Genomic DNA, 27,734 nt, shown 5'->3' with positions numbered 1-27,734 from the left:
CTCCTGGGTTTTAAAGGAGATACTAAAACATGTTTTTACGGGTCAAGCTAAAAGATTTTTATAGATAAAGCATCAGAAATTAAGATAGAGTAAGTAAAAAAGTGTCCCTGTTTCCTCTGTTTTGAAATAAGGAATAGAATTCGAAGATCTTTAAAAACTGTAAAACAGCTGTACAACTGCAAAAGTACATTGTTAAATACAAGTTTACTGATGTTTAACATGATAACGGAATAAAGAACATTTTTCCCTCTGAGGGAGTTCAAAGAACTCTGTCAAGGTTACTTTCTAGTTCTGGCCATATTTCGTTCTTAGACTGGCTGGCAAATGGATGCAATTTTTATACAGACTGCAGGGTAAGAGGGAGGGCAGCACTGGCCAAGGCAACCGGCTGAGCAGCAAGCCCAGCCCCATCTCCCCTTCCTCATAGAGTTGAAGCCGCTGGGGAAAAAAAGAGTCAAATGTCCTGGGGTTAAAACAGAGCCACGATAACTAATTATTGGGTGACTAAACTGAGGCAAGTTACCTAATAACTAGAATAATAATATAAGAACAAAACATTTTAAAACTCAGAGTAGAAATATAATTAGAGGGCCGGGCGCGGTGGCTCAAGCCTGTAATCCCAGCACTTTGGGAGGCCGAGACGGGCGGATCACGAGGTCAGGAGATCGAGACCATCCTGGCGAACACGGTGAAACCCCGTCTCTACTAAAAAAATACAAAAAAAAAACTAGCCGGGCGAGGCGGCGGGCGCCTGTAGTCCCAGCTACTCGGGAGGCTGAGGCAGGAGAATGGCGTAAACCCGGGGGGCGGAGCTTGCAGTGAGCTGAGATCCGGCCACTGCACTCCAGCCCGGGCGACAGAGCCAGACTCCGTCTCAAAAAAAAAAAAAAAAAAAAAAAAAAAAAGAAACATAATTAGAGGTAAGTGTCAGTATTTCTTTTCTCTCTTTCTTTTGGCTGAAAGATAATGGAAGAGAGAAAGAAGCTGTAAATTTCATCAAATCAAGGACAGCAAAAGCAGGTGAGAGGAAGAACCTTGCAGGATGCCTCTCAAGATGGTTAATATGATAACATTGAAAAGCCATGAAGAAACAGAAAAGCAAAGACTGGGTGCTGCTGTGCAAATGGGAAACCGAATCCCTGTAGTTTCTGAACAAAGCACAGGGAGAGAGGACAGATCTACAGGCCCGCTGGCTAGGATAGCCCCCAAGATCCTCTGTGACCATCACAAAACCCTTAATTAACCACGTGAGCTGAGATGGGTGCAGCCCTAAGCCATGCCAGTGCTGAGATCAGCCTGCTTCTCCCACCCAGCTCAGGGCCCACACTCTTTCCACAAACATCACAACTACTGATGGCTCAAGGTGGCCACAGGAAAGTGGGAAAGATGAATCCTTCACTTCCTTCTTAAGTCTGGTTGTTGAGGCTGGGAAGACATACTAGAGAACTGTGTCTTTGAAATCTGAGCTTTTCAGGGTAAGTGTAACATATACCAAGGCAGGCCAATTGAAGAATATTCCTCTGAAACATCTGGTTTATAAAATATAGTCTACCCATATAATCTCCCACTACAGAAAATAAAAAGATCTAAAATACTATAACAAAAATGTATTTTTAAACAGAAATGACATTTCCAGAAACAAAACTCTAAAGTAAATCTGAAGTTTCAGTGGTTTAGACAGTAAGACTTCCTAGACCTCCTTTCAATATATGAACATTTATAGCTGAACAAAAATTGAGGGCATCTTTCAGAACAAAAATCAAGACCTTTTTTGCAGGGATCCTGGGGAAAGGCTTTCCCTGCCACACCAGTGATTTTCTATAGCTTGATCTCTTTACTCTCAGAGGGACGAGTGCCTTAAATTAGGTACAGTACCACATCTACGCCAATTAAAATGAACGATTACTGGGAAACTTTTGTAAGCACAACCAAATACACAATCCAAATCAGTGGTCTCTTTAGGTTAACAGCAGATCTTCTGAGATTTATTAGGATCTTGGTTTTTCACAATAAATCAACTTAGTAAGTGCTTCCTATGATTCCAAACGGAGACTTTCCTGGAAAGGAAAGGAAAGGAAATTTGGAGGTGAGGGGGTGGTGTATGTGTTTTAAAGTCTCTTTATTGATATGTTAAAAAAATTAAGACATAGCCCTGGGCATATGATTTATTTTATTAAATCTGTTTGTATTTAATGTAATTAAAAAATAAATGTTCTTTCCTAATGCTATTCACAACACCTGAAGAGAACTCTGCTGAGTACCTTCTACTTTAACTTGATGAGCATCCATTGAGCATCTAATACACGCCAGGCACTGTGCTAGGCTCTGGGGATCAAGCCATGAGCAAAGGACAAAGCACACGCTGCAGAGACACCAAGGAGTTCTGGTTCGGTAGAGTTATGCCCAGGGTGTTACGAGAACAAAGAGGAAAGAAAAGGCCCACGGAAAGGTGACTGCTTGAAGAACTAATGAAAATTTCCTAGGTCAGAACTCGGGGATTAATACTCTGAATAAAAGGAAAAGAGGGTGTCAATACAGGGAGGTGTGCAGGAGCCTGAAAAACAGTCTGGCTGGCAAGGCAGGGCCACTGGTTGTGCAGGGCAGGTGGGCAAATGGGGGCGGGCAGCTCCAGATCACCAGGGGCCTCTGCCCCAGCCAAGCAATTCTAACTTCCCCCGGAGCACCGCAGGAGTCACTGAATGCTTTTTGTTCCTTTCCTCACTAGGTCAGTGCACTGGTAAGGAGATGATGTTAATGAGATGCAGGTTACGGGTAGGATCCCTGCAAGGGCTAGTTAGTGTCAGAGAAAGGCCACCTTTGGAGACTAGGCTGACTGATTCCTGCCAGAGACTCCAGAGACTCCCAAATGCCTGCTGCCAGAGGTGCTCCACTCACCCCACTCCTCCCATTCAAAGCGTCCATCCCTCCAAGGCCTGAGAAAGCTCAGCCCCAGAAGCTTCTGTGAGACAGGGGAGGTCTTAAATCGGGAGATCATTTGGGTGCACAAAGCAGGAATGTGCTTGAAGAGTTGAAGGAAGGACCGCAGGAAGCTTTACTTGGGAGGAAGGGCCTCCTAAATTTGTCTGATGACACTTGGGGGCAACATCTACATCCTTTAAAGAATTTGTACTGTTTTTTGGCTTTGGAAATTTTTAAAATTACATCTAATTTTAAAACAATAGTAAAGAAAAATGTTACCTATAAACCCACTGCCCCAAACCAATTATTTTTATTTTGCCTGTCGTCTAGTATCCTTATACATTTACATTCTAGAATTAAAAAACAAAACAAACAAACAAACAAACAAAAAACAATAACTCTCCTTATTGAAGAGTGAGCAAATGTCCTGCATCTGAAAACCTCCCTAGGAGAAAGCGAACCGCTGGAGCCCCCCGCCCCCCAGCACAGTGCGGCACTAGCCTAGCTCACAACACTGTAGCCCACAACCTTTCAGTGGGACTCTTCTCGTGCCTCTTCCTTCTCTCCTCTCCTTTTTCAAGCCACCTAGAAACAGGCAAGAGGTTTTATCAGGCAGGAAATAAAGAGGAATCTTAAATTCAGCTGACTCTGCTACTTTGCACTGTATTCACTGAGAACAACACGAAGGAACTACTTTTCTTTGAGGACATTTCAGCAACTCTCTTATTGCGTTACTGTGTATTGGAACTCTATTTGAAACTAAACTTCATGATCTCAAAGTGCAATCTTCCTGTGTGAGCTTACACTGCATCTCTTTTCCAGCCACCTTTGTCTTTGTCAAGGCTGAGCCTTCTCAACTTTCTCCTGGAAGGCTGCAGCCCTCCAGCTGTGGCTCCCGTACATTCTATGAGTAATGGGTAAAGGGGACGCTGAAGGCAGATGACAGTGCTGTGCAGAACAACAGCATAAACAGACTGAACACACACTCATCATCACGCGGCATCATGTTACCTGAATAGCCGGAGATTTTCCTGGCCACAGAAACAATCTTGTTTTCAGTCTATTTTCATCCTAAAGCCTCTCTGAAGCCTTCACTATATTGCAGGTGGCTTCTGTGGTTTTTGCCAAACGCTTAATTTTTATATTCCACCTCCTCCCTCATCTATGTGGCAGCACGTCCTATAGAATCAGGGGCTGAAAATTAGCCAGGCGAGGTGGCGGGCGCCTGTAGTCCCAGTTACTCAGGAGGCTGAGGCAGGAGAAGGGCCTGAACCCGGGAGGCGGAGCTTGAAGTGAGCTGAGATCGTGCCACTGCACTCCAGCCTGGGGAACAGAGTGAGACTCCGTCTCCCAAAAAAAAAAAAAAAATCAGGGGCTGAACACTGCAGCCTCCTGCTCCTTCAGGAGCAAGCCAGGTCCTGTTTTTTAGATTCTCTTTTTTCCCCCAAACGTAGACGTGATGAGAAAGTGAATAGAGCAAGTGTCTCTCCCAGGGCCCTGCTGCACTCAAACTAGGAAAAGACAGAAAGGGGCTACTGACATTATGTGACACCAGGCAGAAGAACTGCCATTCAGCAAGGTGTGAGTACCGTGTGAAGGTTAAGGCACACACATCACTGGCAGCTGCCCCTCCGAGGAGCAGATACATACTGAATGCCAGATAACCTATTAACTAATATACGAGCTATGCTGGTGCAAACTGAAATATTTTACTTATATATATATTAGTGAACAGTCAACAAAGGTCTATGTGTTTTTAGAGTTTATCCAGACTTAAAGGCTTATAATGAAATGGGCCCTAGGCCAAAAAAGACTATAGTGTCTGAATGGCAGGCTTTGAAATATAAAACTAAGCTATCTCCATCACTGTTCTCTAAGTCATCAGTGCTAAAAATTGAAATGGTTTGTAAAAACCTATCTTTTCTGTTTTTAAGTACTGAAAGATGGGATGGACTGTTGGGGGTGGGGGGAAAGCAGTTCTTGCAAAGTGACATCACAACCCAGTGCAGCCTGGAGATCCCACTTCCTGCCTCTAATCCCAGGAGCCCTTGGCCAGGTGGACAACGACCCACTTAGCACAGCAGGAGTCTGTGGGATCTGGGAATGATGTAGACACTGGCATCTCTATGTATAATGTTTATGAAACGCCGAGTCTCACCACTGCCTACTAAGTCTACAGAAAAATATCTTACCTTTACAGGCTGCAGCTTTGATTTATGAAATCATTAGAGTGAGCTTCAGAGAGCTTCAAATTACTCTGCAACAGAAGGGCTATCATTTCCAAAGTGGAGTTTGCTTGTTTGTTAATGTCTTTTTACCCATTTATGAGCCGAAGGAAAAATTTCTCTTCCAGAGCCCCAGAACTTTCTGCAAGCAGCAGCTCCAGTGCCTGGGGCCCCAGGGCAGGGATGACTCAGGGATGACCCCTCAGCCCCTCTAGTCTGTGGTCAGCCCGGTTGCCTTGGTAGAATTTTCTTCACTAACCAAGTAATTTAATGCCTGAGCTGTTTACAAACCATTAACAAACAGCGCTCCCTCCTCCCCATTTCCATTCTCACTCCTCTTCATGACCCCATATGAAAATCATAGCTAAAATGTGGAGAAAATGTAAGGAAGGTGGATTAATAATTTTCTTTTTAATTTCCAGGGTTAGAAAAGTCAAAAACATAGAAGTTATTGGCAAGAAAGCTTAAAGCCTAGAGCTTGAGATTTTAGTGTCTGTACTAAGCACACAATTTTGAGGCTTTTAGTTATCTTTTTTTTTTAAACTATGGTATAAACCTTCATGAAATCTCACTAAAGATATGCTTAACCAGGAGATAGCTTTTTGTATCTATTTTAATTTAGTGATTTTATTTTTTCAGGGACAGAAAAGAAAGAACATGAATTCTTACAGTAAAGCAAAATGGGAAACTCTTTAAAGGTTCTTGTAGATAGAAGTGAATAATAAAAATCTAGTATTTTGGGGGAAAGGAAAAGAGAGAAGGGTAAATGCCTACTTATATTAAAAAGCAAATTTTAGGATTTCTAGAATTTGGATATTTAAGATGTTTACCCAAAGCATGCCTGAAGTAGTATCAATGTCTTTGAACACTTCCCTTAAGATGCTCTCTAATCCTAAAAACAAATTTTTTAAAGATCACATGTTTTTAAGCTGTCAAGTGATGCTTAAAAACACTTGACATATAATAACTATCTTTTTTTAGTAACCTCCTCCTTTACAATAAAAAAAAAATCTGAATTGTCAAAAAATATCACTTTTATTCTGAAGGAGAGAAAACAAACTGTGCCCGAACTGACAGTGCTCACAACATTCCACTCGGTTCCTGATATCCACGTGGACAGCCCTATCCCTGCATATGAAGGCAGGTTGAAGGCTTTGTGTATGAACACCCACCTAACTTTGACAATGTTCTCAAAAGGTAAATCAAGAATATAAAGGCAGGTTTTACACATGAACCACCTAAGGTTAATAGCGGGGCACGGGAGTGGCAGTGGCTGTGACACGTGGGCGCAGGGGCAGGAGGCCTTCGTGAGGTGTCAAGGCTGAGGCGGGAGGGCGAGCCATCCACAAGGAGGTGTTACTCAAGGTCCTGACACTGATCTCTAAGAGAGTGACTTGGGAGAAAATGCAGAGCCAAGGACAGGGCAAGAAGAGAAAGGGGAGGAGGCGATGCCAAGGGAATCTAGAAAGAGCCCAGAGGCCCACGGTCAGCATCAATCAACACTCGCAACCCAGAGCAGCTGAGGAAGGCACATGAGAAACATACACCTGCGGCTCCTCAGCCAAGTCCTCCAAATGTCTGCTCTAGGGAGAGCCTCATGGTGAGGGGCTCAGATCCACATCCCACAAGATGAAGGCATCTAGGGAAGCCCCGTGATTATCAGAAGTTAAGGAGGACTCCAAAGTCACAAAACCCACCCCTGACTAATCTTAGACTAAACAATACCCTGTTCTGGTAAGAGCTACAGGTATAAAAATAAGAATCACCACGGACAGACAGGAAAAGTTTCCCCTCTAATAAAAGAAGGCTGGTTCTGGCAAACAGATTTACTAATGCTCACCAAAGACTCTGGCTACGAATCCCAGCGGGAACTGTGAGGCAAACATGGTGAGGAACCAGGGGGCGGCGTAGAGGCTGGGGCCGATCTCGTGCTCCTCCAGGTGATTGTAGAGGTCTCTGTGGTAATCATGAAGCAACCTTGAGAGCTGGTACATCTGGATCTGCAGGAAGACGGCCAACGGGGCCGAGAATTAGGGATCTGCCATAGCGATAAAGTTATGCCTACTGCTCACAGGGTGGGTGTGAGAGAAGACTTACTAGAACTTCCAACATTCTATTTGGCTTGTGATCCACTGAGCTTAGCTACTAATTCATCCAACAAGTGCTTCCCGAGTGCCCGCTGATGCCAGGCACTGGCTGGGTGTAGGCCCAGGACGCTAACACTGGGTCTTCTTCTGTCACTTCCTTTTTATTGTTCCCTTGTATTCCTTGGCTAAGAAGATCTAAACATCTGTCTTGTGCAAACATTTCATAAATTCTCCTACAAATACACACTCTTTGCAAAACCCAAGCCCGGAGGAATTAGAAATAAGAAGCCAGTCTCTTCACTAAGACTGAATTAGGGGCATTTTATGATTCCGTAGGAGTCCACTGTACATGTTCACTCAGCAAATTCCCTCTGGACCCCTGAAATTACTCAATAGGCAGGACAACCATAATTTATTTTGGTGTATAACATATGGAATATCCAGATCCCTGGCAAGTTAAAACAAGAAGACGAGTGTGCGTCTTAAGATTAAATAAAAACTTTTTCCAACTAAAGTGGATCCAACTTCACAGAATGACATGATTCTGGCAGAAAGCTCATGCCAGTTCCTAGCAGTGCCACCAAGAGTTACAGGCTCACAGAGGTCCAAGAGCCAGCCCAGATCTGAGCAGTCCCATGGCCTAAGCCTAAAGAAACAATAACCTACAGAGGCTCAGAACCCTGCTAAGATCCACCAAGTTGGGTATGTCCTGTCTAAACTGAGAAAAAGAAAACAAAACCGTTTTCAGAGGCTCAGATAATATAATCCCATAAGCACCAGCTGTGGCTCTCCCGTATCGAAGACAATCTAATCAACCAAAGCCACCAGCCCCAATAGAGTTGTGTGTTACATAAATTATAGAAAACTCGAAAATTCCACTGCCTGGTGACCGCTGTCTTTAAAGTTAATAAAGGGAATGTAGGAAGAACCTCACGGTACGGATAGAAAGTGTTATGTGGTCAAAATCTTTCAGTGAATGAGTTGACTTCCTTCTATGGTGTTTGCATTCATGTGGTCCATGTTCACAGATCAAGGTGAAAAGATTTTGAATCACATAATTTGGTACTCTCAAAGTAAGTCCTTGGCTCTAATGTATTCCCTCCCAGGATACTGTCTAAAGCTCCAAAGGCACAGTATCTTACTGGTAAACGAACATATCAACACGTGCTGCAACATTTAGGAATATTCCTGAAGCAGGATCCAGAGTTTTCCCTCTGACAGGCAGCAAGAGCAGCACATGGTACTTGGAATACGCTACTACGTTTGGTTTTCTCTGACAGAACTATTCATTCAACAAATACTTATGGGGTGCCTACTTCAACCCAGGCACTGTTTCAGAAACTAGGGACTTGGCTCCAAGACCCATAAAAGATCCCTTCCCTCTCCTAAAGTTCACATGCTTTGGAAAATCAGAAAATAGACAGGTAGATGATTCTGGAAACAAGAGCATTTCTGGCAGTGGCTGTGTTGTGCAAAACAAATGAGCCAGGATAATGCGACGTAGTGTGCCCAGGGTGGAAGTGGGGAACACAACATCAGGGTAGTCAGAATGAGCTTCTCCCAGGATGCGATATTTGAGCTGAACCTGAGATGACAAGGGTGGGGGTGAGGCAGAGGAAGAGCAGATGCAGAGGCTGGGAGGTGGTAGTGAAATCATCTCATGGCTGATGGGGGAAAGAGGGAAGGCCCTAAAGTCAGAGAGGTCTGGGTTTCCAGTCCGGCTCTGACACTTGCTAGCTGTGTGACTGGGACCAATTTATAATCTCTTGGAGCCTCCGTTTTCCAATCTACAAAACGAAACAATGAACAGTGTCTGCCTGTTATGTTATTAGAGGGAAGTGCAGATGAAGCGCTTGGAATAACGCCTAGCACGGAGTCCTTTATCAGCAGTGACAGCTATTACAATGTTACCCGACGGTGAAAAAGTTCCTGAGGCATATCTGAAGAGGGATAAGAAACACTCTTAGCATTTTGTTGTATTAAAGACATAAGGAATGCTCTATACCTGTAAAATAATCATGTCTGGCCGATACTGTTTCCGCAGCCCCACATCAAACATCAGAAACTTGAGCATTTTAAACGCCTCTTCCTCGCTCATATGAAGAAGCAAAATGCCTGCTACAAAGCTGAGACCTTGGCAATATCCTACTTCCTGGTCTAGAAGTGAGTAGGCCTTCAAAATGTTGTAAAGCGACAGCTGTCCTGCTCCAAGCTGGGCAGAGAAGTATGGGTGTGTAGGAAAGGTTCGCCCTGTGAAAAGAATACATATTAGTTGTAATAATAAAAACAAAAAAAAGAAAGCCTATCGAAACAGAAATCCAATGTGCTTCAGATTAAGCAGCAAAATCTTTAGAAGCTGGATCGTCATATCAATCAGTCTTCACCACTTCCTCTGCAAACAAGGTCAACCAGTTGTTCCTGGAATAATGCTTTCAATTAAAAATCAGCAATTATTCATGGTTGGTTTATTTCTTTTTTTGGTGGAGGTACAGGTGAAAGTAATTAGAACTACCTTTGGTCCTGCAAATAGCTGAACTTCAAAGAAAACTGTTGGCCAGGCACGGTGGCTCATGCCTGTAATCCCAGCACTTTGGGAGGCCGAGGCGGGAGGATCACCTGAGGTCAGGAGTTCGAGACCAGCCTGCCCAACATGGCGAAACCCTGTCTCTACTAAAAATACAAACAATTAGCCAGGCATGGTGGCGGGTACCTGTAATTCCAGCTACTCGGGAGGCTGAGGCAGGAGAATCGCTTGAACCTGGGAGGCAGAGACGGCAGTGAGCTGAGATAACGCCATTGCACTACAGCCTGGGCGACTAGAGCGCAACTCCGTCTCAAAAAAAAAAAAAAACAAAAAACAACAACAACAACAACAACAACAACAAAAAAACTGTTAATCCTCTCGACATAACCTCTATTCTCAAGAGGAACACACACAGTTCTTCCTCCCCACCGCTGCACCCCGTGCCCACCCCAATCCCAGCATCATCTAAATGCAGCTAAAAGGCCTCGCCTTGCTACAAACACTCTCTGGGTCTGCTTTTCCCAGACTACACATATTATGCCTGCAAATGCTTCACACCACATGCATATCTCTGAACTTTCAAACCATAGGCAGTGTTTTGAAACAGCCTGAGGAGCAGCAGGTGTTTTCTTTTCTCAAAAGTTACCTTCCAAAAAGAGTTAAAAAAAAAAAAAAGGCTCTCAACATCATGATTATTTTCACAAAAAACTGGTATTCATATAGGTCTTAAAGGACTTCTTTTGTTCAGGAGGCTTTTGTAGCTGATACTTGTCAAGTTCCTCTTCCCCTCCTCTGGAACGTGACTGATGGGAGTGCCTGTTTCCAGGGAGCAGAGAAGTACTTGAAACGATTAAGAGAAGAAAGGTCTGGAGCCAGGCAGCTGGCAGCCAGGGCCAACCGTGGGCCCAGGCGAGAATTATGAACCTGCTTGGATCAGCCAAGGCAAAAGGTGCATCTGGGTCACATGTTAATTGTTCATTGCAACTACTTGGTCTCAGCACAGGGAGGAACATACTTTCATGGGCTTTTCCTCAGCTTCCTGAGAAAGAGTTTCATCAGTCCAGATGTGTTATGTGAACTTGATTCAAGAGGAAGGCAACAGTCCCCTAACCACTGTCCTGATTTCTCGTTCTGTATTCACTTCCTGCCGCCTCTACCTCTTCCCCCAACAAATCTCCCTGATATACCCTGCACAAGTCACCTTGCTGCTAGTAAGCAATCCATAGCTCCCCAGTGCTCAAAGAACAAATGTTCCACTCTGTTAGCCTGGAGCTCCGTGCACTCACCTCCTCACCCACCCTCCCAGCTTTATCTTCTACTCCAAGGCTTAGCCTAGGCACTAGAAGCGGGGGCTCCTGGGGTCTCTGACCCCTCTGGGTTGTGTGCAGAAGTGTGTGTGTGTGTGTGTTTGTGTGTGTAAGTAGAACAATCGGTAGCAGCACATGCAACTGAACTGGAATGTGAACCCCATGCAGGATGTAACAGTTTCTAGCAGCCACATTAGAAAGTAACAGGTGAAGTTAATTTTAATTAGATATTTTATTAAACCCAACATATAGGAAATATTATCACGTCAACATAATCAATATAAAAGTACTGAGACATTATGCATTCTTTTTTCATGGCAAGTCTTTGAAATCCAGTGTGTTCTTTACATGGACAGCACATCTCAATTTGGAGCAGCCACATCTCAAGTGCTTAATAGCCACATATGGCTTCTGCACTGGGCAACACCAGCGTATTGATTTCCTCATAGTCTCAAAAATATCCATGATCTCTTTCATTCCATTACCCTTGCCAGCTTGGTTTCCAAGAAGATGGAGCACTTCCCCACCTCTGCATTTTTGCTGACGCTCCTGTCCCATCCTGAATGGACCCCCTCCCCTCTGGTATCAAATAGGTGCTGGTAGCAAAAGATGCAGGAGTCATGTGGCATAAAGGAACACGGGGAAGATTTAGTTATTTTGAATTTGATCTGTCAGTGTTATCATTTTAGCTAATCAGATACCCTCTCATGTTAGCAAACTACCTCACACAGAAACCAGAGCCCACACTAATTGACCCTGCTTGTAAAGTGGCTATTTCTTATTTAAGCCTCACAACATCCCTAAGGGTGTGGGCCTAGCAGGCTGAGGAGTGACCTATGCTAACTGGCCACTTAAGAGTGGTCAGATGGTGGGGGCAGAGCTGGCTTCATGGGTGTGTTCTGTGCAGTCACACTGGCTCTGTGCTTAGAAGGACCTCGCACAAGGCTTCATGCTCTGTTGTCTCTGTCTTGAAATTCCTAATAATCTTTCAAGAAGGGGTTCTGCATTTTCATCTTGCAACAGGCCCTGCAAATTATGTACCAATTTAGGGAGAGGCAGCTCCCTAAGCAGCTTCCAGAAATAGCTATAGCCACCTTCCTCCCAACCTTGCTACTGAGTGGTACGTTATGAGAAAGCAAACCTCGGGCCAAATTCTGCCAAACCTATGACCTTTACCAGCAAGCTGACAGGCAACAGGAACCACATAGGGCTTCTCACAGGCTCTGCACTCAGGCCTCCAACAAGCACTTCTCAAGAAAGGTTCAACCAGAGGAGGGCACCGTGGCAGTCTAATGGCAGAGCCAGGCCACCCATAGTCAGGTCACATAGACGGAGTGTGGGGACCCAGGCCCGACAGGCACTGGCCTCAAGTTCTGCTCCAGAGTCCCTGGTGCCAGGGTTTGGACACCTTTCTCATCAACCATAGCTCTTGAACATCATCCATTTCGCTAGTAAAAAGTTACATGTAGTAGTACCCCTTATGCTAAGAACAACTCTCTGATGTGCATTTATTTCAATGGCATTTGAAGTAAGTACAAAATGGCCTCTGGCACATGAAGCTCAGAATGGACTACCTAGCTTCTCTGAACCTTAGCTTCCTCTTTTTAAAAAGGGGCAGAACACACAGTTTGCAGAGTGGAGAGTACGTGTACAATGCCTAAGGCAAATGGTTGCTATGAATGGTGTTCAATAATAGGCAATAATCTTCAGATACACCACACACATTATAAAAACCCAGTTTCCAAACAAGAGGACAAAAGGGCACACTTCTGACAGTTCTGTAGCACAAATGCAAAATAAGTTACATTTAAGGTAAAGGAACAACTTTGCAGAGCCGTTACTAAACTATAACATTGCACATAAGCCGGAAATCTCGCTTTCTGACAGCCTTCCACAGGCAAAGAAAAGTTTTGTCTAAGCAACTAATTTTCACAAAATTTGGAACTCACAGACAGGTAGAACTGAAAGCTGAATTCCAAATAATAATAATCACCCACCACCACCTAGATTCAGCAAAACACCTGTACACCCCACACTTTCAAATCTCTTGTTATTACCCAAACTGGTCAAGGCTTCCAGGGTGCAGTTTCAGAAACTGTCATTGATTTTCTTCATGCAGAAAACCTGTCCTGCACGAACCTGGCCAAGCTAAAACACATCTTCCAGTGTGTTCTATGAGACTCCCAAATGCAATTTCCTGTCCCACCATACAGCAAGACAGGCCTCTGAGTTCACTACCAGGCTGGGGAACAGCCGTGAGTCTCTGGCCTTCAGCTCCTGACTAGCGGTTAAGCAGGACAACTGCACCCATCTGACTTTGTAACACAGTCCATGTTTTACACCAAATTCTATTGGGGTAGACATTGTTTTCCTGTTTTACATTCTTTCAGGTCAATAGTTCTAAATGTTTGGTCAGTCTGAGGAGCCCTGGAGGTCTCTGAGATGCTTTTAGGGGTCCATGAGGTCCTCCCCCGACTTTTCCAACTATAGATCTGTGCAAGGTCAGCTTTTTGTTTATATGCTTCAAATAACAAGCACAACAGAATGAATGAAGCAAATAAAATTCAGCAGATTCTATTAAATCAGACATTAAAGAGATTTTTTTAATGTAAAAACAATGTCACACTTCTAACTAATTTTATTTTGGAAAACAGTCATTTTTTACAATTTTTTATATGTACAAGTTTATTATTGCTATGTAAAATAAACAAGAATCAAATAAATACTAATCTCAGTCTTAATTAATTGCAAATTTGGTAAATATTGATAGGAATTATCCATGGAAACAAAAGCTCTCTGGGCTACTCAATAATTTTCAAAGTGAATGGCATCCTTCCATCAAAGTTTGGGAACAGCTATTCTAGGCTAACACGACAACTCACCCACATTCATGAGCAAACACCAAGTAAAGAGGGAGAGGTGGGTCACGTGAGTAGAGAGTGGATGAGTGGGATCAAAAGCATTTCCTGGACAATCCACATTCGTATAATCCAGTGTTGAGCGCTGCAGCCCTCCAGCTCCCATTTAGGAATTACCAAGCTAGCACTGATGGCATTCCACAAAGACCACCCATATGATGTTCACCTGCAGCAGTGGGCCAGAGCTGTGGGCAGAGCACCCCTGAGAACAGCCCCTCGCACCCAATTCAAGGCACCTTAACTATGAGCAAACGACTGTTTACTGTTTGTTGCATTTGTTCACAGTTTGTGAACAGATTCTAGACTGAAGCTCTGCCTCAAGAAGACAGGACAGAAGGCCGCACACCCCATAGGAGAAGCACGCTAGCTCGGGAAGATGCCAGCTCAGGGAAAGCTAATTTCTGCCAACCTCGAGGGAAGCCAGGTAAAACTATGCAATCCTTCCTATAAACGCTTCAGGATACGAGGCCTGCCTCTTTAAACTGCATTTTACAACTTACCACAAGGCAGAGAAGTGCAGGTCCTTTACATTTTTCTGTAAAGCAGACTACCTTCATACACAAAATGAGAAGGGGATAGTTAAGTGGAGAGGGTCAAACATGAGCGTTAAAAAAACCTCTTTATTAATATTAGAAAGACATTCAATGTGTCTTGTGAATGTAAGTGGAGAAATATGCCAGAAAGGCCTATAAGATGATCCACAATTCTAACATATTTCTAAATAACCTACTACTTCCTTTTCATGAAGTGCTCCACAAACTAAGTGTTCCTGTGGAATTCTGTTCATCTAAGGGATGTTCTTCCAGGATGAATCTTTTCCTTCTTTATCACTTGGAGGGGAAGAGCCTTCACCCAGCAATTTTCAGGCAGCAATCCTATCAGCATCATCTGGGGGCTTCTTAAACCTGCACATCCCAGGCATCAGAAATTCTCAATAAGCGGCAGGTCAAGGACGGTGACCTCAAGAATGTGTTTTTCACAAACCCCTCAAGAGATCTTGCAGGTGGTCCCTGTACGGTGCTGTGAGAAACCCCACCCCATCTCAGAGTGTCCTGCCTTACTCTATTCAGAGCCCATCTGACTGCATTTTCAGCGAGACCCCTGATATCTCGGCTCTGTTTACCATGCGGCAGCTGCTACAAAAGGCCAGAGGTCTCTTGCAGCAAACACGGGGCCACCCACAAAGCTAGTCAGTCTCATGATGGCTCTGCACAGTTGACTAACAAGTTTCTTTCTTTTGCTCTTTTCTCCAGGGAGGGGTACTGGCAAACCAGCAATCTGACACTGACCCTCTAACTCCTCTGCAGAAGAGAAACCCTACAACCTAATGATCTCTAAGATTCCTTCCTGGATGAAGACCTGGGATACTAACATCATCTCACATTGTTGCATTTAGCTCTGAGCAGAATTTGAAATGAGACACTGAAGATAACAAACACCCTTTGTAACCCTCAGATTTTTAAGTCACGTGGTTATCAGGTGCCCAGTGTCAATCTTCCCACTAGAATGTGTGCTTCCCAGAGTACAGGGGATCACCCTGAATGGCAGTTAGGAGATTAAGGGAGAGTTCTTCTAGGAGCAGATTGTTTTGGGGAAGCACTTGAATGAGCTCCCACCGGCTCTGTGAGCCCAACTCCATGACCAGTGACATCGAGTTGGTAGCTGAAAATGGGGGATGGGAGAAGTAGTGGCACAATGGAAATCTGCAAACACTGAATACCAAGGGCTTCCTCTGAGGGGTGAGAGGAGCTGCTTATTAAACATTTGCCAGCACCACCGACTGACCTGAAGGAGGCGGGAAGATTCCAGACCTCTGTGAAAGGAAATCATACCGCACTTTATTCTCTCCTTTTATCACCCACATTTCGTTATCTCACTTTGGACTTAAAGTGTATATTTAGAATGACTAAATAAATATGATCCCACGATGTGTTCCTGATAAGATCAGAGACAATGGCTCACTCTTCGGAATAATGTGTGTGACTGGTGGCGCAAGAATTCATTGGGCTCCTGAACTGTGATTGTTCAACTGACCTTCATAGAGCAATGTCCCCAACTGGACAGACAGGTGCGTGACGTAACAAGACTGCTGAATGTTACATTCTAGGTCCCTTGCTGTCTTTTGCCATGAAGGTTTTTCGTTTCTCACACAGGACTTCAACTTAAAGATGGGAGAGAACGCAGTGGTCCCCGCCAGCACCCCTGCTAGTAATGAGCAGCTCCATCTGCCCCTCAAAGTGCATGATGCTGCTCTGTGTGTCCAGGCCGAGTGAGGCAGCCCACCGCCTGGGAGAGGAAAAGGGGACGCACTCCCCTCTGCCCGTTTGCACTTGGTCATCTTCAATACTCTCAACTGATTCCTCCCTTTTGGAGGTTCTCCTATTTCTCATCTTTTATGGATTCTAAAAAATCCAACTGTTCTCCTACTTCTCCTCTTTTGTGGATTCTAAAGGTTCTCCTACTCCTCATCTTTTATGGATTCTAAAAAATTGGATTATAGTTTATTTTCTTCTGGACACCAGGCAGGCTTTATACATTTAGTCGAAGCAAACAATCAACATGACAGCTCTGCTGCTGGACCTGTGACCCACACGTGTGGTCTGGACACACGCTTAGCCTCTCACGGCAGCACAGGCATGCCAAACATGTCTGGTCTCCCTGATGAAGGATCTCCAGAAGCCCACAAAAAATGGCACTTCTGGTCACCGAAAGATCATCAGACTCCTGCAGGGATTATAAACTGTGCCACCCCCTTACTGACCCATAATATGCAGATTAGTAAAACTACAGCCATTGATGTGGGGGAGATTAGGTGCATTCTTGCTTCCGCTTTCTGATCTAATGGAGCTCCTGGGTTTCTGGGCCTGTTAGTGTTCTTTCGGCTGAAGCCCTCCCATCATGGGAGAGGCTGCACGCCTCACTGGGGAATGCAGCTGATGGCTGGAAAGTGTTCTAGGCTGGGATGCTAGGGAGGGAGCAGATGATGTGAAGCCTGAAGGGGGTCCCCCAGGAATTTCCCAGTGTCACTGTCAGCCCCCAGTGTGGTCAGGATGACAGTGCGAGTCCCAGACAGAAGGTAGGATGCTGGGCAGTCCGTGTTGTCTACCCAGGATAGGGAGTCAGAGAATTAGAGCAGAAAAAAGTGGCAATTGTCTAAGGGCTGAACAAATGGATGCAGATGGGTGGGGCAGGCGCTTGACCCAAGGCTTCAAGAATAATGTGATGAGCATCATCTGCTAAGCTGAGAGCAGCTGCCTCTGGCTGGTGTGATCTACCCCAAAGGAACAGGATTCCACCAAAGCAGGGGTGGGGAGAGTTGTGTTGGGATGGAGTGGGCAGAGCCAAGAAACACAGAAGCAGCATGGTGCCCTAGAAGGGACGTGGTATGGAGACTGAGGAGACCTGGGTTCCAGAACTTTCTGGCACTGAGTCACTCGCAGTGTGGGCAGAGAACTCAAGCTCTCTAGGGCTCAGTCACGAAGTAACTCGTGGACGGAAAACTCAAGCTCTCCAGGGCTCATTCATCCCCTCTAAGGTGGAAATAACGGCACGTGCCCAATTTCACACAGGGTGTGTAAAGATGAGATCTGACAAAGGTTGAGAAAATATTTCACACACTATGGAACGCTTCCCAGCCATGAGGCCTATTATTCTTACTCTTTGGAGGAAAACACATTGTCAAAAAAACCAAACCAAACCAAAACAAAACAAAAAACCTGTTTAGACTAAAAGCCAATTTCAGAAAGTATAGCAAGAGGCAGGAAAACAAAAACCCACGAAAATTCAAAATATATCCAACCAACCATTCTGTTCTTCTGGCCAGAATACGAAAGTCACTTTTTAAGGAAAACTGAAATACAGATTTGATTTTGCTCTATACTACACACCTTCACTGGGCCTTGCGGTAGCCATGGTATAGACTAAACAGAAAGTATAGACTAAACAACTGACTTGGCCACAGCGCAACTTTGGGTGAGAGGAGAGGGGGAGGTAACGGGTAGAGTCTGGAGAAGCTTCTGAGGGAGGCCCCGGGCGGAGTCAGCTGGGCAGGGAGGGCACCTGGGACTCCACTGCCGGGTCTGGGCCAACCCCAGTTTCTCCGTTCCAGTGGGGAGAGGAGACTGAACCCGGGGGGTCCCTGGAAACAGCCTGCAGAGACACACAGAGGTGACCTGGGAAATGTATTGCCGCACACGGAGTTCCTCTCAGGCCCTCGGGAAGTATGTGGATGGCATCCAAACTGGAGGCCAGGCGAGGATGGGAAAGAGTGGGGAAGAGACAGGGGGTCAGCACTGTCAGGGACAGGGGCAGCAGAGGGAGAGGGGAGAGGGTGGGGGAGAGGCAGGGATGGAGAGGACTTGAATGCAGCCAGCCCTGCCAGTGGACGGGAAAGGCCAAACCCGGGGCTCCCACAGACCTCACGCCAGCTCGGGGAAGGCTGCCCGAGCCCTGCAGGGAAGACCATGGTGGTGCTCAGGCACACATAGTGCCCTGGGAGCGCACAGTCATGCTGAGGCCCTTGTGCTGATCTGGACTCTTCTTTTCCTTCTGCAGAAAAGTGATGACATCTGAGCAACAAGAAGCAGGGGCTGATTGTGCGCGTGGAAGAATGAGGGGATACTGCAGAGGAATGAAGAGAAGAAGGCGACTGAATCCAGGAGGGGAAACACCTTCCCGTTCCGCCTCCCAGCCTGTGAGCAAGTGTGGGGAGCAGGGCTGTCTGCACTCCCTCCCTTTCAGCCTCCTACCCTGAGCCTGTTTCTCACTTTGTTTCACATGGTAGGAACATGATGGCATTTCCTGTTACTCACCATGTCAGCAAATGCAGCTACTGCTAATTCACAAAACCGCTTTCATCAGGGTCAGTGGGCCAAATGGGCCCCAGCTCCACCAAGCCACTGCTTTGGCCAGCCATTGCACAGCAACACGGGGCTCCTGGGCTCAGAGGGTCCCAGGGAAACACAGTGACAGTGGGTTCAGTTCCTGCCACCTCCCCTCGGTTGACTTTGTGACCATGGTCAACATGTGACCTCAGTTTCTTCATTTCTTAGAGAGGGTGCAGGCCACCTTCCCAGGGCTGTTGGGAGGGCCCATGAGATGGCAGGGCTAGTGCAGTGTCTCATACTCTGAATCTCAAAGAGATTCTCTGAACATCTGCTGTGTGACAGCCACTGTTCTAGGAGCCGAGAGTATAATGGCCAAACAGCCCCAGCCCAGTTCGCAGAGGGCTGCATCCTACAAGGGAGAAAGGCAGTAAAAAGTCACTGCTGTATACTAAGGACAGGTCGGGGAGGTGGAGTAAGAAGAATAGGTTCCGCTAAGAGTTGAATTACCATTCGACCCCTCAATACCATTACTGGGTATATACTCAAAGCAAAATAAATCATCCTACCAAAAAGATACATGTACTCACGCGTTCATGACAGCACTATTCACAATTGCAAAGACATGGAATCAACCCCGGTGCCCATCAACAGTGAACTGGACAAAGAAAATGTGATAGACACCATGGAGTACTCTGCAGCCATAAAAAGGGACAAAACCACGTCCTTTGCAGCAAGGAACATGGATGCAGCTGGAGGCCATTATCCTAAGCAAACTAATGCAGAAACAGAAAGCAAGCATCACATGTTCTCACTTAGAAGTGAGAGCTGAACACTGGGTACACATGGACATAAAGATGAGAACAGACACCAGGGATTCCTAGATGGAGAGGAAGGGAGCGGGGCAAGGGTTGCAAAACTACCTGTTGGGTACTATGCTTGGTTCCTGGGTGACAAGTTCAATCATACTCCAATCGTAAGCATCATACAATACACCTTTGTAAGAAACCTGCACACACACTCCTGGAATCTAAAATAAAAGTCGAAAAAAAGTGCAGTTTCCAAAGTCATACTGATTAGCGGCAAATTGGCTGTGTCACTTTCAGCAAGTTACATAACCTCTCTGCTTTTATTTTCTCAACTCTAAAGAGAAACAGAACAACATATACCTGATCATGTTGTAAGGATTAAAGAAAGGAGTTTAAGTCCCTTTGCACAACATTTGGCCCAAGGTGAAGTTAGGCACCAGCAGTGATGATAATAAGCAGATAACGGTGATGATGAGAAATGTGATACGCACCATGGGGAGAGTGTGGGGTGCTACAGGGGGCTTAGCAGGACACCTCATCCAGTCTTGAGGTGGGAGAGGAGACCACAGTCAGGGACAGTTTCTCAGAGATGACATTTAAGCTAAAGAATAACCTTAAGGGTTATGAAATTAACATTTAAGGCTAGCTATGTGGCTTGAGAGGAAAGGACTTCATACTGCCTGATGCAGCCACTGCAGGGCCCCAAAGCACTGAGTGCTCTGTGGAGCCTTCAGCAGCAGCAGCTGTAACCAGAACAGGTATTCTGGAAGCAGGGCCACGTGCTCGAAAAGCAGCAGGGCCAAACTCCCGCCACATCGAGCCAGCTCACCACCAGTAGAAACAGCAGCCTGGGTGACAGGTAGCAGGCAAACAGGACCGCATTGCCACTTGACCCTGTGCATGGCCACTGACAAGTCAGGAGGGCTCTCTGTGCATCATAATCACATGCCAGTTCAACAAGTTCTTCACAGTGGCAACTGCAAATCTATCCAATACAGTCAATCCCTTGGCATCCACGGGGGATAGGTTATAGGAATCCCCACAGATACCAAAATCCACGGTGCTCAAGGCCCTTCTATAAGATGGTGTCATGTTTGCATATAACCTGTGCACATTCTCCCATACACTTTTTTTTTTTTTTTGAGATGGAGTCTTGCTCTGTCGCCCAGGCTGGAGTGCAGTGGCACGATCTCGGCTCACTGCAAGCTCCGCCTCCCGGGTTCACGCCATTCTCCTGCCTCAGCCTCCTGAATAGCTGGGACCACAGGTGCCTGCCACCACGCCTGGCTAATTTTTTTGTATTTTTAGTAGAGACAGGGTTTCACCGTGTTAGCCAGGATGCTCTCGCTCTCCTGACCTTGTGATCCGCCTGCCTCGGCCTCCCAAAGTGCTGGGATTATAGGTGTGAGTCGCCGCGCCCAGCCACATCCTCCCACATACTTTAAATCATCTCTAGATTACTTGTAACACCTAATACAACGTAAATCCTACATAGACAGTTACTATATTTTAAAATCTATATTATTGTTTAGTTTTCATTGATTTTTCTTCCCAAATACTTTCCATCTGAGGTTGGTTGAGTCCCCAAATTCAGAACCCATAGATATGGAAGGCTGATTGTACATTGTTCCCATCTTCATATTTTATAAATTATTCAAGAGACAAGGCGCCACCCAGTTTCCAAAATAAAATCATCTAAGGCACACACACAAACTGCTTTCTACAGTTTTTCTGATGAATTCTGTTTGTAAGTAGTAAAAAAGAGGGAGTGGCTCTTGTAATTAAACCAAGCCTCGGTTCTGAACATCCACACGTTTTCCAGGATGTTCCTTCAGTTGACTATAAAAACTCCTATCAATATTTGAGTTACTGGACTGAACCACAATTACGACTGCAGCTTTAATGAACACCCTCCCTTCACGCCAAGCAAAGTTAACAAGCTACCCAGTGAAAATACAGAGATTTTTATATGCTTGAAGACGACATTTGTGATTACCCTAGGGCTTTTTAAATTAAAAGTCTCAGTAGTAAATTTTGATTGCTAAACCTAAAGGCAGGTCAATAAATAACTTAGACACTCTCTTCAGATTTTTCATGTGAGTGAAACTTCCATTGTCATCTCCAATCGATGGCACAGACTTACCAAGGTCAATAAGAATTGCATGCTGCTGGGAAGTCAACTGCTTTAAGAGTTCTTTGTATGGCACATCCTTTGGCTGCTGTTTGCTGGGAAACTGATGTTTAAGGTGGAATTGCTCAGCTAGAAATTTCCAGATTTCACCTCGGTGATGACGTGGCACACCTTTAAAAGGGGGAGAAGATATGGAGATAATTTATGCACAGAATACAACTTAATAATAAAAATGAATTGTGTTTCATGTTCCATTTATCCAAATTCATGTTCCCTTTTTTTTTTTTTTGAGACAGAGTCTGGTTTTGTCATCCAAGCTGGAGTGCAGAGGCACACTCACATCTCACTGCAGCCTCAACCACCTGGGCTCGAATGATCCTCCCACCTCAGCTCCCGAGTAGCTGAAATCATAGGTGCCCACCACCATGCCTGGCTAATTTTTTATTTTTGTAGAGACAGGGTCTCACTATGCTGTCCAGGCTTGTCTCAAACTCCTGACTGCTCAAGGGATACTCCTGCCTCAGCCTCCAAAGTTCTGGGATTACAGGGATAAGCCATCGTGTCTGGCCACTAGTTTCATTATTAATTAACAGCACAGGAACAGAAAGGAGGCAACTAAAACTTTGTCCTATTTGCTTCTTCCCCTACTTCCACCCCCTATTCTCCCCTCACTTCCCTGCCCCCCCTCCTTTTTTCTCACTTCTCAAATGTGTTATCATGTTGTGACCCTGTCAGACTCTGCAAGGAATAAAGAATATGACCTGAGCTCCAACCTGGTGCCAATTAATGACATTCTAGGGAAATAAGGCCAAGTATGAAAAACTGTCATGTAAGATGTGATCTCAGAAACAAGAGAGAAACAAAAGGAAGTAGAGCTCAGATGAAAGATAAGCTGGCTCTTTTTTTTTTTTTTTTTAAATTATACTTTAAGTTCTAGGGTACATGTGCACAACATGCAGGTTTGTTACATATGTATACATGTGCCATGTTGGTGTGCTGCACCCATTAACTCGTCATTTACATTAGGTATATCTCCTGTTATCCCTTCCCCCTCCCCTGACCCCACGACAGGCCCCAATGTGTGCCGTTCCCTTCCCTGTGTCCAAGTGTTCTCACTGTTCAATTCCCACCTATGAGTGAGAACATGCGGTGTTTGGTTTTCTGTCCTTGCAATTGTTTGCTCATTTCGAACTGAGCAATCAGTTTGAACCAAGCCTTAAGGACGAGGGAAAAGGAAGAGAAAAGTGCAACCAGAGAGAAGGAACTGAGAGTGCTTCAGTTTGCCTCAGGCACAAACGTGCACGTGGAAGAGAGCAGCTGAAAGAAGGCTGGAAAGGTTATTGTCAGAGACAAAACTGACGGCACGAAACCTGCGTGTTTGGTAGCCCCAGGGAACCATGCATGTTTCTGAGCTGAGGTGGAGTAAGCTAATCATAGCTGAGATTCTGGAATTCTGATGAGGCTTCTTTCTGCAAGATAAGCCGCAAGGAGGGCCCAGAGGCTGGGTAGGAAGTGACTGCATAGATATTGCCATGTGAGCATCCAACAAAGCTCTAAAAGCAGAAAATGTCCAAGAGCCTCCACCTAATGCTTTATATGTGATTAATTTGAATACTCACAGTGATTGAAAATGTCTAAAACTTTAAAAAGTTCTCTTAAAGTCAAGGATGTTATTTAGGGCAAACCTAATTTTAAAAGGTGACAGTTTTGAACCAAAATTCTTTAGCTCATTACTCAGCTATTACAAGGCCAAAAAGGTAGAAATGGGGAGAGCAAGAAGACTGAAGAACAAAATGCCAAGTCTTTCTCGTCTCTTGGGAGAAAGGAAGCCTCCGAGTTAGGCATTGATCTTTCTTTCCATCCGGGAAAAAAAAGCGGCCGCTTTGTACCCTGCCCTGCCACTCAAACAGCCTGCCCAGGAGGACGGTTTCTCTGGTTTCCGTCTCTGGCCACCTTTGGGAGAAGTTTCTGCTCTGGCAAGGTAGCAGCAGCAGATAGCACTTACTGCGAGGCCACTATGCACCATCACCATTCCATGCACATTACGTATATTGGTCATATCATCCTCATAACCTTCTAAGGGAAACACGATTATCCTCATGGTAAAGAAAAGAGAGGCAGTGAGAACAGGTCCCTTGCCCCAGGTCATTAGGCCAGTGAGTGACAGCCCAGGAATGCTGACTGCCATTTTCTCTTGGTGTTCTCCATGTCAGAAATGTCAAACAAGGCTGCTACTCAAATGGGGACTAGAGAAAAAATATTTTGTGTTCCTATCTTGCGATTAATGATAAAATAACTATCTGTGGATTTGAACCAAATAGTAATCATTTTATTAACAGATTCAAAAGTCTCACGGGGCCACCTCTTAGAAATACTTACTGTGTAGTAAGTACTTTCTTCTTTCCCTTTCAAATACCAGGTTTTTTTTTTAAAGTTGCCCTGTAGAAGAAATACAGGGCCCCTGTCAACCATGACCACATCCTATACATTCTATAATTTTATCTCAGCATTAATATAATGACCCTGTAGACTGAGTTGAATGGTGGCCCCTCAAAAAAGATGTGTTCACTTTCTAATACCTGGAGCTTCTTGTGAACGTTACCTTCTTTGCAGACAGAATTAAGTAAGGACGTTGGGAGGAGGAAAGCATCCTGGATTATCCAGGTGGGCCCTGTATCCAGTGACAAGCATCCTTATAATAGACACGCAGAGGAGGAGATGAGAAAGGGAATCAATGTGGCCAAGGAGGCAGAGGCTGGAGTGTCATGGCCACAGGTCTAGGAAGCTGGAGGAGGCCAAGTGCAGACAGGCTGACAGCATGGTTTTGGAGCTATGGCCTCCAGAACACTGAGAGAAGAATTTCTGTTGTTTTAGTCACCATTTTTGTAGTAATTTATTACGGTAGGAACAGGAAAAAATATACCCTGATATCTGCTTTCTACTATTATTCTATTTCTTGTCTCCCTCTCTGCTATTCCAGCTCATAGATATATCCTGGGACCATACACACACACGCACACCCTACCCACAAATACTTCAAACGCTGATGAGAAGTAAATGTGGGCTAGAAAACAGTCAGCATGATAAGTGATTTATAGTGGGGCTTTTTTTCACAAAATACTTTTTCTCAAACTGGGAAATTTTCCCAAGTTATGAAATGTCCAATTTCCTATTACTAAATCATTCCCATTGTCTTATCAGACCTTTATTTTTTGGAAGAAAAGAATATTGGCTGTGTCACTGGACAGTACCAGATATTGTGGTATTCAGGAGTACGCTTAGATTCTGTGATTTAAAGCACAGGATCATGTAGGTTGGACCCAATGCTTTTGCTAAGAATGGCCTGGAACACCACCTCCACCTTGGTGCTGCCCTCACTCCTAACCCAAGAGAAACCTGGCAGTGGAGCCCACCTAGGGCTTGCAGGCAGGGTCTGGGTGGGCAGGAGGCCGTTCCTCCATCCCCCATGAAAATAGCTTCTTACTCACTTAAGAAATATATACACTGTTTAAAAGTAGGGCAAAAAAAAACCTCTGAAAGGCAAGAGGTATAAAGAAGAAAGTGAAAAACTACCCATAACTAGAATGAGCATATATTTACCATCCAAAGCAGGAAGCTTTTGAAAGTGAAGAGGAGGAAGGCTATTAATAATTTTGCCAGGACACGAGTCATAAACGAGGGCTATGCCAGGTGAACTGGGCTCTATGGTCATCCTGCCTATAACGCAGATACCTGCATCATGGGTGTTTTTCCACGTATACACACATGGAAATATCAACTGTACCGGAGACCATGCTGTACTCTCTTCATTTAACAACTTATCTTAGCCATGTTTTACATCGGTAAATACAGATCTACTTACGGTGTCTTTTTCAAGGAATATGACATGGGATAGTCACATGGTTGGGTTTTTCCTTTTGTTTTGACTATTAAACAATGCCACAATAAGCATTCTTCTTACTGCAGTACACTTTTGGCTGATTAGTTTCTAGAGTAAGTTCTATAAACGGCATTGCTGGGTCAAAGGCAAGCAGAGTTTGCATCTGGCCCTGCCTATCAGCAGCTCAGGCAGCCACTCTGCAATCCCATTCCTAAAAAATACATTCCAGCTTATAAGATTCTATCCAGTTATCTTTAGAGAAATCATTCTGACGTGAACTAAACTGAATTATCTATAATGTCATGGGATTATGTCATGGGATTATGTTATCTTCTCCTAAATCGATACCCTAATCCTGGCCCCTTACCCAATTTTAACTGGGAAAATTTTGTAAATTCCTTTATTTCTATCATTTCAGGGTCTTTTATGTCACTATGAGAAAGGGCCTCTTAATCCAAACAACTGTCCTCTCTTTCAAGGTCTCTGAGCTGAGTTGGCCTCTACTTCAAAGCTCAAAGATGTGATTCAAATTTAGTCTCACATTTTTAGATTCACATTTTTATTCTGAGCCACAAAATAGACCGCCGTCATTTGTTTGGAGTTGTTAAATCTTAATGTGTTAAAAACCACCTGACTGACACAGCCCCCTTTATGGTTAGAGCTTCTGCAGTAAAAAGTGATGTGGCAGAGTCAGGCAATACATAAGGAAATTCCAGGTCAGCCTTAGCTCACTCCAGTAGACAGAATGCTCAATCATCTGTGCCCAACTTTCACTACCCAGGGTCCAGATTCCTAGAGTATTTCTATTAGCCCCCACATAAGATGCCCAGTGAAAAACAAATATCCAGGTGCCAGGCTTCTAAGAAGCTCAAATATTTGGAATAGCTGTCACAGACCCAGGCAATCTGCCTTTCGCAGAAGCAAAGACACCTGAAGGCGATCATCTCGGCAACTGTGAATGGGGGAAGAACAGACTCATTCTTTTCTCTGCTTCTCCCTTTTCAAAACAGCAATTTGGGGTCATTTGGTGTAAAGGTAAACCTCAAGAAACAAGTACAGGTGCAAGGAACACTAGAACTGGAAGAGAGCTCCAAGATCCTCTGCTCGGTGAAAGTCTCTCATTCTATCAGCAAGGAGGCAAGAGCCCAGAAAGAGGGTACCTGCCAAAGTCATATTGAAAGCCGCTGTCAATCCAGAGCTTCGGTCTTCACCACTGCATGCATGTTCTGAGAAAAGCACCTGGAGATCCTGTTCAACAGTAGGCAGTGCAGTACAGTGGTATGAACCCAGCTCTGTGGCCCTGAGCCACTACTCAACTGCTCTAAGCCCAAGTTTCCTTATCCATAGAAAGGGAAAAGGTGTAACGAACAATAGCTACCCATGATTACTAAAATTGACATCAAAATTCAAAAAGGGTTAAAAATGCCTAAAAGACTATAGTAGAAAACACTGCTTTGTTCCATTAATGCTCCTAGAGATGAAAAATGCATATGCAGGCCGGGCGCAGTGGCTCACACCTGGAATCCCAGCACTTTGGGAGGCCGAGGTGGGCGGATCACCTGAGGTCCGGAGTTCGAGACCAGCCTTGCCAACAGGGTGAAAACCCATCTCTACTAAAAACACAAAAAATTAGCCAGGCGTGGTGGCAGGCGCCTGTAATCCCAGCTACTCAGGAGGCTGAGGCAGGAGAATAGCTTGAACCTGGCAGGCAGGGGTTGCAGTGAGCCAAGATCACCCCATTGCACTCCAGCCTGGGCAACAAGAGTGAAACTCCATCTCAAAAAAAAAAAATGCATATACAATGTTTTTCCACTATACAACTGATAAAGTCAGGAAAAACCCATTCTATACATATTTGAAACCCTTATTCAAAACACCTGGTTATTCATGATGAGCTCAACAAGAACTCAGTAGCGCAGAATCAGATTAGACTCAGGCTTTTACTCTTGCCAGAAGACATTAACATATATTTTTAAAGGAATCGTTGTTTGACTAGAACACTAATAATGACTGAAGGTAAGCTCCAAAATAGTGGTTCTCAAACTATCTGTGAAGCATCAATTTTTCTTTTTTAAAATTTTCCAATCTACTACAGGCTAATATTTTTATAC

The 27,734-nt window shown here is 44.7% G+C and overlaps 1 protein-coding gene across 27 annotated transcripts in view; it reads right to left on the bottom strand.

Moving 5' to 3' along the window:
* Positions 1-27,734, bottom strand: part of TBC1D1 (TBC1 domain family member 1) — a 249,960-nt gene that overhangs the window by 14,395 nt on the left and 207,831 nt on the right. For 14 of the 27 annotated variants that reach the window (XR_013417136.1, XM_078001547.1, XM_078001550.1 and 11 more), the window contains 3 exon segments: positions 21,756-21,914; positions 9,237-9,481; positions 6,985-7,144 (listed from right to left, as the gene is read on the bottom strand). Coding sequence is in view for 26 of the 27 variants with exons in the window: in XM_078001547.1 (XP_077857673.1) it covers positions 6,985-7,144; positions 9,237-9,481; positions 21,756-21,914 (564 nt within the window). In the remaining variant the exon portion in view is untranslated. 27 annotated transcript variants of the gene reach the window in all.

Source organism: Macaca mulatta, chromosome 5 (genome assembly GCF_049350105.2).
Source record: "Macaca mulatta isolate MMU2019108-1 chromosome 5, T2T-MMU8v2.0, whole genome shotgun sequence".
In the NCBI taxonomy this organism is placed as follows: Eukaryota; Metazoa; Chordata; class Mammalia; order Primates; family Cercopithecidae; genus Macaca; species Macaca mulatta.
The sequence above is the reverse complement of the archived record's forward strand: the minus strand, read 5'-3'. Positions and strand labels throughout refer to the sequence as shown.